Raw genomic sequence first — 12928 nt, forward strand, 5'->3', positions numbered from 1 at the left:
TTACCATTTGCCACCATCATGACAGGGGTATATTGACACTGGCTTACCAGTTGCCACCATCATGACAGAGGGTATATTGACACTGGCTTACCATTTGCCACCATTATGACAGGGGTATATTGACACTGGCTTACCATTTGCCACCATCATGACAGGGGTATATTGACACTGGCTTACCATTTGGCACCGTTATGACAGGGGTATATTGACACTGGCTTATTAGTTGCCACCATTATGACAGGGGTATATTGACACTGGCTTACCATTTGCCACCATTATGACAGGGGTATATTGACACTGGCTTACCATTTGCCTCCATTATCACAGAGGGTATATTGACACTGGCTTACCATTTGCCACCATTATTACAGAGGGTATATTGACACTGGCTTACCATTTGCCACCATTATTACAGAGGGTTTATTGACACTGGCTTACCATTTGCCACCATTATGGCAGTGGTATATTGACACAGGCTTACCATTCGCCACCTTTATGGCAGGGGTATATTGACACTGGCTTACCATTTGCCACCATTATGACAGGGGTATATTGATGCTGGCTTACCATTTGCCACCATTATGACAGGGGTATATTGACACTGGCTTACCATTTGCCACCATCATGACAGGGGTATATTGACACTGGCTTACCATTTGCCACCATCATGACAGAGGGTATATTGACACTGGCTTACCATTTGCCACCATTATGACAGGGGTATATTGACACTGGCTTACCATTTGCCACCATCATGACAGGGGTATATTGACACTGGCTTACTATTTGCCACCATCATGACAGGGGTATATTGACACTGGCTTACCATTTGCCACCATTATGACAGGGGTATATTGACACTGGCTTATTAGTTGCCACCATTATGACAGGGGTATATTGACACTGGCTTACCATTTGCCACCATTATGACAGGGGTATATTGACACTGGCTTACCATTTGCCACCGTTATGACAGCAGGAATGCTGATTGCTTCACCGAAGTCGTTAATCACTTGGCACTTGTACCTCCCACTGTCACGAGGAGTAGCACTTTCAACCTAAACAAGGAACAACATTACGTCAATAATTAAAACAAAACAAAACAATTGCAAAATGTCTTACTTGAAGCAAGCAGAGTTCCTGGTGAAGCTGCATGTAATGAGAGCTGGCAATACTACTTCAGAAACTAGGTATTTTTTGCAGTCAAGATTGGACCCAAAATAGGGACTGACCATTTGGTACCAGGAAGCGGGTACCTGAGATTTCTGTGAGAGAGTTTAGTTTTGTAGTCAATGCTTCTGAGTGAAGCAGATCAGTTATTATTATCATTTTTTTTCAAGACTTTCAGCATCCCTAGCAAATATTTGTGAGGCAAAATTCTTATATTTCCTCAGTATTTTCTTGATTTTGTTTATATCCCATGCCCAGCCTCTATCCAGTGTTTGGTCCTTTACCTGGAAATAGGGGCATAGAGATTCTTTGTAGAACAGGTCTTCTTTAAACCATCTGTAGCGCATTGGTTGTCTCCCCTTGGCTTCACACAGCAGAAAGAAGGAATGGCCGTTGAAGATATAGCTGTCCCTTGGGTGACCGGTTATCACTGGAAGAAGACACTGCTCTTCTGAAATAAAACATTCATCATTTCAATTGTCACATCATAGTATTCTATGGATATTCAACTTCACAGTGAATATTACATATACTAGTTTTGCATATAATAAAATAGGTAAAAGCATATTATTGTTTACAAACCTCATGGAATATATTAACTCCATAAACTGAAATATTAGGTTCCCAGGTATTTTTCCTACTACAAGAATCTTAGTAAATTTTTAAGTGAGATCAAACAACCCACATTAGGAAAAGATAACCTTGTTCTGCTGAAAAAGAGAAATTCATCAAAGGGCACTCCCAACAGTGTGATCAGTTATAACAAGACATAAGCAAAACAGTACATATCCACGAAGAAAATTAATTTTTTGCAAAATGGTACCAGTTTGGAAACTTCAAGTAGTCGTTTATGTTGAGAAATTCAACCTATTGGAAGAAATAATCGAGTACGTAAAGTGTTATTGTACAGTTTTATGACAGAATCTTCACACAAGCCAACAATTTGCCAAAATTTTCTTCTATTACATGAAATTAACTCCACATTTCTCAACCCAGGTGTTTCTGCACAAAGGCATGAGGGCCCAGGTGCACAAAGTGACCACAGTGTAATGATGCTTGTACGACATGTATGGAAGTTATGATCGTCTTAGCACTACGACCACTTTGTGCACGTGGGTCCTGGGCAACAACATAGATACATCAGTCCGTCTATCTATGTTTTCAGTTTATGGGAAGGACACGTCTACGGAAATGTTGGGAGTCACTTGCCTGCTGCGTGGACTGCTGGCTGATGGTGATGGCCTTTGCCCATGGGAATGTCTGTTTGTTCCAGCACTGAACACAACACAATAAACTCTATATCACAGGTGCATTTGATGTAAGCAGTCATTTTGAATCAAAGAACAAATTTTGGTTATTGTTGCATACTGACTGCTCCCTGTAGTAGCGGGATGCTCCCCATGCATTGACTCATGGGATAGGGTGTCTGGCAGAATAAAATGTAGTCAGGTAGCCCGGCCCTCCACTTTTGATTAAGACAATACGTTGATGTCCACTGTCCCCTGCTTCCAAGATACACTATTATTACCCTGGTCAATGGATCAGTGTGCACTCGATTTTCATTCTCAGCTCCCTGGGGAGATCAGTGGTTACTATGGTTATCAGGGATTGGAGGATTCCCTGATGCATTCCAAAGACTAACTCTCAATAACACCCATAGAGCAGGGGCGATGGGGTAGCCTAGTGGTTAAAGTGTTTGCTCGTCATGCCGAAGACCCGTGTTCGATTCCAAACATGGGTACAATGTGTGAAGCCCATTTCTGGTGTCCCCCGCCGGGTTATTGCTGGAATATTGCTAAAAGCAGCGTGAAACCATACTCACTCACTCCCCATAAAGAGCAGCCATTTTGACCATCAGATCCCTTTCTGTCATCTATTACGACAAGCTTTGGTACTACAAGGGATGTAGTAGTTCCCAGGATACCCATACATTACCAAATGAAATACACAAACCTGGACTTTTTGTATAAACTTCGATACTGGCATAATCCGAAAATTTGACTTGACTCTTGTCTGCACTGTTGTGAAGGCGGCAAATATACTCCCCACTGTCCTGCTCTCTGGAGAAAAAACATCCAAATTAAACATGACACGATTGTGTCTAAAATAAACCTGGAACCTGTTCCACAAAGTGATCTAGTGCTAAGTTGATCGTAACTCCCATACTTCAAAGAAGGCTCATGATCATCGTAATGCTAAGATCGCTTTGTGGAACGACGTCCTGGGCGAGTTGAAGATATGAACGCTGCACTCCTGATTGGTGCAACTGCTACCTCTTCCTACATGCACCTCTTTGTTATAGCGTCACGTCTAATATCACAGTCAAGTAATGGCTGTATTTTCATCATCAGAATCGTGGATCAGATGGACTGATATTTATAAAATAAAACCCAGTTACTTTGTTGTAACCAGGAATGTAAGGACGCCATTGTAGGGCTGGGAGGGACGGGAACAAAATGTATTACCCAGGAAAATATTGAAGCACCTTGCTCTTGATCCAGCTGTAGTCTACTAAAACCATGTTACTTCAGACAATATATGCAATACTACAACAACTCCTCCCACCCGCCAACCATCCTCCCAGCCCTACCGCACTCTCATATTGACACACTGGCAACATGGACTTCCATGTTATGACTTGGATTTAAGCTGAAATGGTTTAAAAGTCTTTGACAGGCATTTAGAAGTTGGAAGAACATGAATGCATGACATTTTTTATGGAAAACTTCTTTGATTCTTTGTAACGATGTGCTATATTAAAAATCTCTTATACCCCGCCATGAGCAAGACAGGATGCACATGGATTTCTGAGAGGCAGAATAAATCCCTTATACCCTGCTTCCAAGCAAAAAGCTGCCTGCTTTTTTGAGTCAAATGAAAGTCACGTGACATAGCACAAGCTAACCTCCGCTTTTTCTATAAATTCTGAGTTTGTCATTTTAAGACATGTCAGTAAGATAAATTTGTTGCAGCAGGATCTATTTGGCTTGTGATCGATTGTGGCTTTTTATATATATAGTGGCTTTTTATATATATAGACTCAGTATTTCTCCTGATGAAGTAGCTCCAAAACATTGTTACAAAGAATAAAAAAAGTTGATATCCCTTTAAAGTGTCATGTATTCATGAAACTGTTTTGTGTGATTCCAATATAACCTTACTGGACATTGTTGATTGTGAACGTGCTCTCTGTGGCTCCGTTGATGATGGAGTCTCCATTAAACCACTGGTACCGGGGGTAAGGAAAGCCGGTAGCTCTGACCCGCAGAACCAGCTTCTCACCACCATACAGCTTCAGCTGGCTCTCTGGCTGATCCTGGATCTCTATGGGTTCTGGTAGAGACACAATGTCAAAATCTGATAGATCCAGTAATATCAAAATTCTGCTATTGTACACAAGGTAGATTATTTTAGCTGAACATATACAGCATAAGAATTCTAAATGTTTAAAAGAGGAATCAAGGCTAAAGACTCTAAATGATTAGTAAACCATTCTAATGATGGGTGTGCCCCTGTATACCATCCTTGTATATCAACCCTGAACAAAACCCCTGAAAATCATCCCTAAATACCCCCCCTGCATACCCCTGTATACGACCCCCACGTACACCAACCCTGTATACTGCCCCTGTATGCCACCCCTGTATACCACGACCCCTGTATACCACCCCTGTATATTACCACACCTGTATACCACGACCCCTGTATACTGCCACCCCTGTATACCACCACCCCTGTATACTGCCACCACTGTATACCACCACCCCTGTATACCGCCATCACTATATACAACCAACCTGTATACCACCACCCCTGTATCCAACCACCCCTGTATACCACCACACCTGTACACCGCCCTTGTATACCACCACCCCTGTTTACCATCACCCCTGTATACCATCCCTGTAGGCAATCCATGTATACCATCCCTGTAGGCAATCCGTGTACAGCACCCCTGTATACCATCCCTGTATACCAGCCCTGTGTACCAACCCTGTATACCATCCCTGTATATATTGCCCCCGTATACCGTCCCTGTATACCACCTGTGTATACCACCCCTGTATATCGCCCCTGTATACCACCCCTGTCTACAACAGATGATCAAAAACATTGTGGTTAAACTTCAATATTGAAGTAAACAGAATTGCAATGAGGTAGTTGAACTGCCAGATAAATCAATAAGAACAAACCATAGTTTTTGAACTCCCTGAGAATCTTCTCAAGTTTGAGCTGATCCAGATAGTGCACAAGCTCCGTGACTTTCATTCCGCGTGCTCCAAGGGATAACAACAACTGGGTGGATGGGCTTCCATTGCTGTAGATCTGCATGGCAAACCTCTCAATCTCTGACTGACTGGCAAAAAAACACAAACACAGAAATTTCACAGACATATTCTCTTCAATAAGTGAGTGAGCGTGTGAGTATGGTTTTACACTGCTTTTAGCAATAATCCAGCAATACACTCAAGGTACACCTTGGGATAAATTGAGGCTGTATGAACCACAGAAATGGATTCAGGGGTTCGTGTAAACTTACCAAACTCCGTGCCCTGGAGATAAAGAGGATGCAGAAGACGTCAAAAGTAGGGGATTGATTAGTGCCTTGAGTGAGTATTTTGGGCCAAGCAAACAGGAATGACCTGAGCCTTGAGTGAGTGAGTATTTTGGGCCAAGCAAAGGGGAGTGACCTGAGCCTTGAGTGAGTGAGTATTTTGGGCCAAACAAACAGGAATGACCTGAGCCTTGAGTGAGTGAGTATTTTGGGCCAAACAAACAGGAATGACCTGAGCCTTGAGTGAGTGTTTTGGGACAAGCAAAGGGGAGTGACCTGAGCCTTGAGTGAGTGTTTTGGGACAAGCAAAGGGGAGTGACCTGAGCCTTGAGTGAGTGTTTTGGGACAAGCAAAGGGGAGTGACCTCAGCCTTGAGTGAGTGTTTTGGGCCTAGCAAAGGGGAGTGACCTCAGCCTAGGCTAAAAGCCCTTAAGAGTGAAATTTCAAGGGATTGATTTGAGCCTGCTACATCAGCACACATGAGTTGTGAGATAGCCTGTTCCTCCTGCATATTTCATGATAACTTTCCCATGATTACAGAGGCGACACGTTTTCTTCCACTTTCAAAATGCCCTCTGTTTTCAAGACCAAAATAACAATGCATATCAGCTTTTCACATCTTCTTAAGAATTATCTCAAAGTTGAGAGGCTCTCTTGTCACCAAAGTAACACTTTATCAAGTTAAACAGGAGTAATCTCACTTATTTACATATGCTTCACCAGTTTACCAGTTTGTGTGTTTATAGTTTAATGCCAGACTCAGCAACATCCCAGCTATATGACAATGGCCTGTAAATAATCAAGTCTGGACCAGACAATCCAGTGGATGACATAATGAGCAACAATCCACGCCATCAGGGTATGTCGACACCCTACCAACCAAGTCACTGAGTCCATTAAGTCACCTCATACAAACAACATATAATAACAAAATATTGCTTTTCACACTTTTTTCCACATATAGTGTTGGCTGAATCCATAAATTAATTCAATTACTCTTTCATTCAAAAAACTTTGTGTCTGTTCATGTTGACTGAGGTAAAACCTGTACTTCACTGACTTACTTGAAAACATAGGGCTTCCTGAGTATTGCCGCTAAGGCCCTCCAGTTCTGTGATTCAGGGGCGGTGTCAAGGTCATCACGAAGTTGCAGCATCACCTTCCCATTGAGGCTGCCGATATTGTCGTTAGCCGGGACGCGAAGTGTCATCTTGTAGCTGCGACAGAATACTTCCACATTAACACATGTTAACTATCATTGTCTTCATGATCTTATCTTAATGATAATAGTAATTATGCCCAAATCTACAAAGTAGACACAATATATGGATAACAACTTCTTTATTAAACAGTAATAGTGACATTTCTTTTAACCATTGTCAAACAAGAGTGATTGTCATTGACTAAAAGAGTTCCATGTCTGGCTTGATCCAGTTCATCTGTTTGATGTTTGCTGCTAACACTGCACTCAGCAACTGAGTATCTGTTGTTGCAACAGGCAGACAGCACTACCTGCTCACTGGATGGAGTGATGCTGCTACCCAGCCTTTCAGATACTGAAATGTTTTGCTCTTAAAAGCAAACACAGACCTCTGACTCCACTTGGTACAAATATTGGTTTAAAATAACAAATGTTGTCCAAATCCTTGTGAAACAACAGTTGATACACTTCAAAGAAATCGCTATGAGTAGAAGAAGACATCATGTATCCCGTTATATGTACAAATGACCACCTGAGAGTACTCAGGGGCTGTCAAAAAAGTAAGTAATTTGGATATCCAGCTGCTCAAAGTCATAACCGCTATTTATTAATCAGTCATCACTTGGCTACTAAGAAAGACAAAGCTGCCATTTACGTTTTTCATAAATATCACCATAATATCTTGTAATTGTGAGCAACTCTAACATGCAATAAAATAAAAAGTTAAAAAAAATTAATAAGTGTTAACGGTAATGTTAATTCCTGGGTATTTACCTATTTCTATTTGGCTTACTGTGGACTCTGAGTAACCATTCTGGGAGGTTGCAGTCACAGGATTTAAATTACCTAAGATTTCTACGAGTTCAAATAGTGATAAAATATTACAATACTGTCCCAAATATTTGAAATTCTACAATCCCTAAGGATACCTTTAACATCACCAAACTGTGTTAGCATGGTTAGTGGGCGAGTGATAATTTCCATCCCTGTTGCATACGTGAAAATGAGTTACCACTGAATCAAAATCTATCAACAATGATCAACAGCAAATACAAATTTATAGGATGTCATTGTAAGCTTGATGTGGTAGCATTTCAGTCATATCACAGCATGTCAGCTTGATGTGGGAGTATTTCTGTTATGTCAGTTTGATGTGGGAGTATTTCAGTTATATCACATCATGTCAACTTGATGTGGGAGTATTTCTGTTATATCATGGCATGTCAGCTTGATGTGGGAGTATTTCGGTTATTTCACTGCGTGTCAGTTTGATGTGGGAGTATTTCAGTTACTGTTGAATTCGCCATACTTCTAACCTTTTGTTTGATAGAGGCTTCAACTACTCTCGTTGGATGAAAGATTTATTCACAGAGCCGTACACATGTCTGACATCGACGATGCATGAATGTCAACAGACACATATATTCAAACATCAGGGGCAGTTAAATCTGATCATCATTTCCAGTTAACATACATGTATAAAGCATATAATATTGCAAATAAAACGTCCATAAAATATCAATACACGGTTACTTAAGTTTACACTCTAACACCCCCACTTAAACTTAAGTCAGTAACTTGTTTTTGTTTTATTTAACATGCTACAGGCAATAAACACATATATACACATATGGTGTCTATTTGCAAACACTGCATTTCTCTCCATATTTACAAACACTGTATTTTCATACACCGCTCACACTGATGAGTTTCCTCATCCTGCTACATGACACTGGTTTTGTGAACACATCCGCCACATTGCACCCTGACTCAATGTACTTCAGTTCAGTCACATTGTTCTGGACTTCATTTCTGATGAAATGATATAATGTGTTTTGATCTTTGCTGAGTCACTGGATTTTTGGCGAGTGCTATTGCTCCCTGATTATCCACCATCAATGTTACACCTTTACACTGACCAGTCATATCTCTCCACAGCTGTCGCAGGAACTTCCCCTCTTGTATTGCTGCAGCCATTGCCATGTACTCTGCCTCGCACGTTGACAATGCCACAGTCGTCTGCTTCTTGCTTTTCCAGGAAATCAAGGGTCCATTATCTTTCAACTGGAATCCGTAGCCAGTGATGCTTCTCCTGTCTGCAGATGAACCCCAGTCAGCATCACAGAATCCCACAAGTTGTAGAGGATCACATGATTTTAGAAACGTCAGTCCTTGTTCAGCTGTACCTTTGATATACCTCAGAGTGTGTTTTGCCATGCCCAAATGGGTTGTTGTGGGTTTAGCCATATACTGTGACAATTTGGTCACAATATAGCACAGGTCTGGTCTCGTAGCAGTCATAATATAGATCAGACTTCCAACAATCACTCTGTAGAGTCTGGGATCGCCCAGTTCAATTGCAGTTGTCTCCCTTTCTTTGTTAGCGCCGGGATCACATGGAGTTGTCTTGGGTTTACAGTCCATCCTGTTGAACTTCACCAGCATCTTCTCAATATGTCTTTTCTGGTTCATTTCAACACTGTTGTTCTTCCACTTGAACTCTAGTCCAAGAAACCATGACAGCTTCCCAAAGTCCTTCATCTTGAATCGCTGACACAAAGAATCTTTTTATCCCATGAAGTATGGCCGTCTTTTCAGCACAAATGATGATGTCATCGACCCACACTACCATAATTACGAATGAATCTTCAGTCGTTCCGTGGTACACACAAGGGTCAGCAAGTGATTGGTTCAAATTAAGATCTTCAACCAGGAATGTGTGAAGTAAGGAATTCCAATTCCTTCCACTTTGTTTTAGGCCGTACAGGGATTTCTTCAACTTCCAAACAAGTTTCTCCCCAGTCTGTGGCTTAACTTTAAAACCTTCTGGTTGCTGCACATATATCTCACAGTCTATGGGTGCGTTCAAGTATGCTGTCTTCACATCCATCTGATGAACCACCATATCTTTCTGAACTGCAAGTTGTATCAGAGTCCGAATTGACGTCATTTTAGCAGTCGGGCAAAAGTCTCTTTATAGTCGATATCATGCACCTGTGAGTATCCCTTTGCAACATACCTTGCCTTGTATTTCTCAGAATCGGGGCAAGATTTCACAGCAAACACCCATCTTCCCCCCACTGTAGAGCTACCTTCTGGTAATGTGGTGATTTCAAATGTCTCATTTTCTTTCAGAGCGTCCATCTCTTCACGCATTGCCTTCTGCCACTTGGGTGCATCACATGAAGACATTGCTGCAGAATATGATCCAGGAATACCAGCCACCTTGTAACAGTAATCCACAGTATACATTGAACTATCTTCCGTCTCAGATCCTGACAAGTCAGACCCTGTGACGTAATCCTGCAGGTACTTGGGCCTGGTGGTCTCTCTCCTGGGATATCTTCTTGTTTCCTGTTCTCTGTTACCATGTTGTTGGACTTCATTCTGCACACATTCTTGCTGTCGTTCATTTTGTTGAATCTGTTCAGTTTCCTCTCCATTTTCATTCTTCCTGTACACTAAATGTTCTTCATATTCAGGCTGAGATACACTTTCTTCATACTTTTCTCTGAACTTTACACATCTCACTCTTCTTACTTCATTTCTCTCAGGAAAGTACACAAGATAAGCAGGACTTTCTCTGTCGTATCCAACAAAGAAGCCTTTCTCACTCCGTTCGTCCAGTTTCTTTTTGTTTTGAACGAATGCAAAACACGTTGTACCGAACACATGCATATTTGACAGGTTGGGCTTCTCACCTGTCATTGCTTCGAAAGGAGTAATGTTCAGTCTCTGGTCGTAACACCGATTCCTGATGTATGCTGCTGTCATAACAGCATAGGACCACAGCGACTTGGGTAATTTGGCTTCTAGCAGCAGACATCTCGCCATATCAAACAGTGAACGCCAGGCACGTTCAACAGTCCCATTTTGATGTGGTGAATATGGTGAAGACTTCTGATGTCTGATGCTGTTCTTTGTGAGGATACTTCTAAACTTCTCACATGTGAACTCTTTACCGTTGTCTGACCTTATTGTTCCAACTTTTCCAAAAGGTGATATATCTGCAAGGAACTTCGCCGTTGCTGCGGCAGTATCACTCTTCTGCTTCAGGAGATACAAGGTGATTATTCCAGAATAGTCATCAACAAATGACAATACATATCGAAGGTCACCTCGAGCTGCTGGGTCAATAGGTCCCGCCAAGTCACAATGAATAACTTCAAGTGGAGTTGTCGCCCTTCTGTCTGGATCTCTATTTCTCCACTGCGACATCTTCCCTTGGATACAGGTGTCACATAGCTCAGTATCTTTACAATATTCTCAAGCTTCATCACATCTTTCATATTACAATGTCCAAGGATACTGTGCCAGTCGTTGGCTGAATGCACAACACACTTGGGATGGAGCAGTATTGTGCAAGAAGTACAGCTTCCCATGCTTGTGGATGTCAAACGTTGTACCACCTGGAGTCTTGACATTTGCACTCTCTGGACTGAAGTGAACTGATGCGCCTTTACTTGTAGCTGCTTGCACTGAAAAAATGTCTTGGTTGAAGGATGGCACATACAAAGCATTCTCCAACACAATACGTTGTTGCCGGTTTCTTACATCACACAACAGGACGTCAGCACTCCCTCTTCCTTGTACAATACCATTCGTTCTGCTTCCATCAGCGAATTCGATGCAGTGATCTTGTGTTTTGTCATCAAATGTCAAGAACTTGGACTTGTCAGTAATGATATGGGCGGTTGCCCCACAGTCCACGAGTAGAGTATTCACACTGTCCTCACTTACACTGGCAATGTGATCAACACTGACCTTGAATACGTAGTACGAATGTTCTTGTTCTTCTTTATCACAGGCAGTCTTGGCAGAGTCTCGTCTACGACAGACCCTGGTGTCATGGGTAGAGTTCTTGCAAACATCACACCACCTACCCAATCTCTTCTGTCCACTGTAACTTGATGCGTGTTTCTTCTGTATACTATGATAAACGTCTTGTTTCTGATGTCAACGGTAACCTTTCTTTTTACCACCATCATAACCTTGATTTCTACTTCTACACTCCAATGCCCTGTGTCCTGGCTTCCCACATGAGAAACATTTAAAGTTCATGACACTGTCTTCATAATTCGGTGTAGGTTGAATCTTTTCCGTTTCTTCATAGCTTCTAAGAGCCGTTTTGAACTCGACAAACGTCACTTGCTTCTCCTTCTGCGTGATCACAGTTGAAAACGTCTTGAAAGAGGGAGGGAGTCCTTTAAAAACCATGGCTATCAATAAACTGTCACTGATTGTCTCTCCTGCCAGTTTCAATGAAGTCGATGCAGTTTCTGCTCGAACTACATAGTCCGTAACACATTCATGTCGCCCATCTTCAACGACGTAAGCTCTGTGTATAATGATATTATTCGTGGCTTACCCCGTCCAAGGTAGTGCTCCCGTAAAATCTCCAACGCCCGTCTCCCATCGTCTTTTGCATCCCTCATTATCAGACTCAAACTTCTGTCATCTAAACACTGAACCAACTCAGCGAAAGCATCAGCATTTTTAGCGGCTGTTCCCGAACCTTCCTCGGGTGCTACAATCACATTATAAAGTTTCTGCAATCTCATATGTCCAAGAAATTTTACTTCCCATAATTCGTATTTTGTTTCATCTCCATCAAACAGCAAACGTTGCCTGGGCCCATAACCTGTTGAATTCGCCATACTTCTAACCTTTTGTTTGATAGAGGCTTCAACTACTCTCGTTGGATGAAAGATCTATTCACAGAGCCGTACACATGTCTGACATCGACGATGCATGAATGTCAACAGACACATATATTCAAACATCAGGGGCAGTTAAATCTGATCATCATTTCCGGTTAACATACATGTATAAAGCATATAATAGTGCAAATAAAACGTCCATAAAATATCAACACACGGTTACTTAAGTTTACATTCTAACAGTTACATCACAGCGTGTCAGCTTGATGTGGGAGCATTTCAGTTATATCACAGCAAGTCAGCTTGATGTCGAGGTATTTCAGTTATATCACGCCATGTACG

General features: G+C 41.7%; 2 protein-coding genes across 2 annotated transcripts in view; both read right to left on the reverse strand.

The window, feature by feature from the left end:
• LOC124118922 (mucosa-associated lymphoid tissue lymphoma translocation protein 1 homolog) overlaps positions 1-12928 on the reverse strand; it is a 34371-nt gene that overhangs the window by 16669 nt on the left and 4774 nt on the right. Inside the window, exons 2-8 of the mRNA XM_046481243.2 lie at positions 6790-6942; positions 5364-5527; positions 4332-4503; positions 3124-3230; positions 2380-2445; positions 1455-1621; positions 956-1058 (exon numbers count right to left, since the gene is read on the reverse strand). Of these exons, the coding sequence (XP_046337199.2) occupies positions 956-1058; positions 1455-1621; positions 2380-2445; positions 3124-3230; positions 4332-4503; positions 5364-5527; positions 6790-6935 (925 nt within the window). The 5' untranslated portion in view covers positions 6936-6942. The remainder of the gene's footprint in view (positions 1-955; positions 1059-1454; positions 1622-2379; positions 2446-3123; positions 3231-4331; positions 4504-5363; positions 5528-6789; positions 6943-12928) is intronic.
• Positions 8733-9467, reverse strand: LOC125372201 (secreted RxLR effector protein 161-like). Its single transcript, XM_048381399.1, has one exon. The coding sequence runs from the start codon at positions 9465-9467 to the stop codon at positions 8733-8735; it is 735 nt and encodes a 244-aa protein (XP_048237356.1).

This window comes from Haliotis rufescens, unplaced genomic scaffold (assembly GCF_023055435.1).
Source record: "Haliotis rufescens isolate VD_foot unplaced genomic scaffold, xgHalRufe1.0.p SCAF_1, whole genome shotgun sequence".
NCBI lineage: Eukaryota > Metazoa > Mollusca > Gastropoda > Lepetellida > Haliotidae > Haliotis > Haliotis rufescens.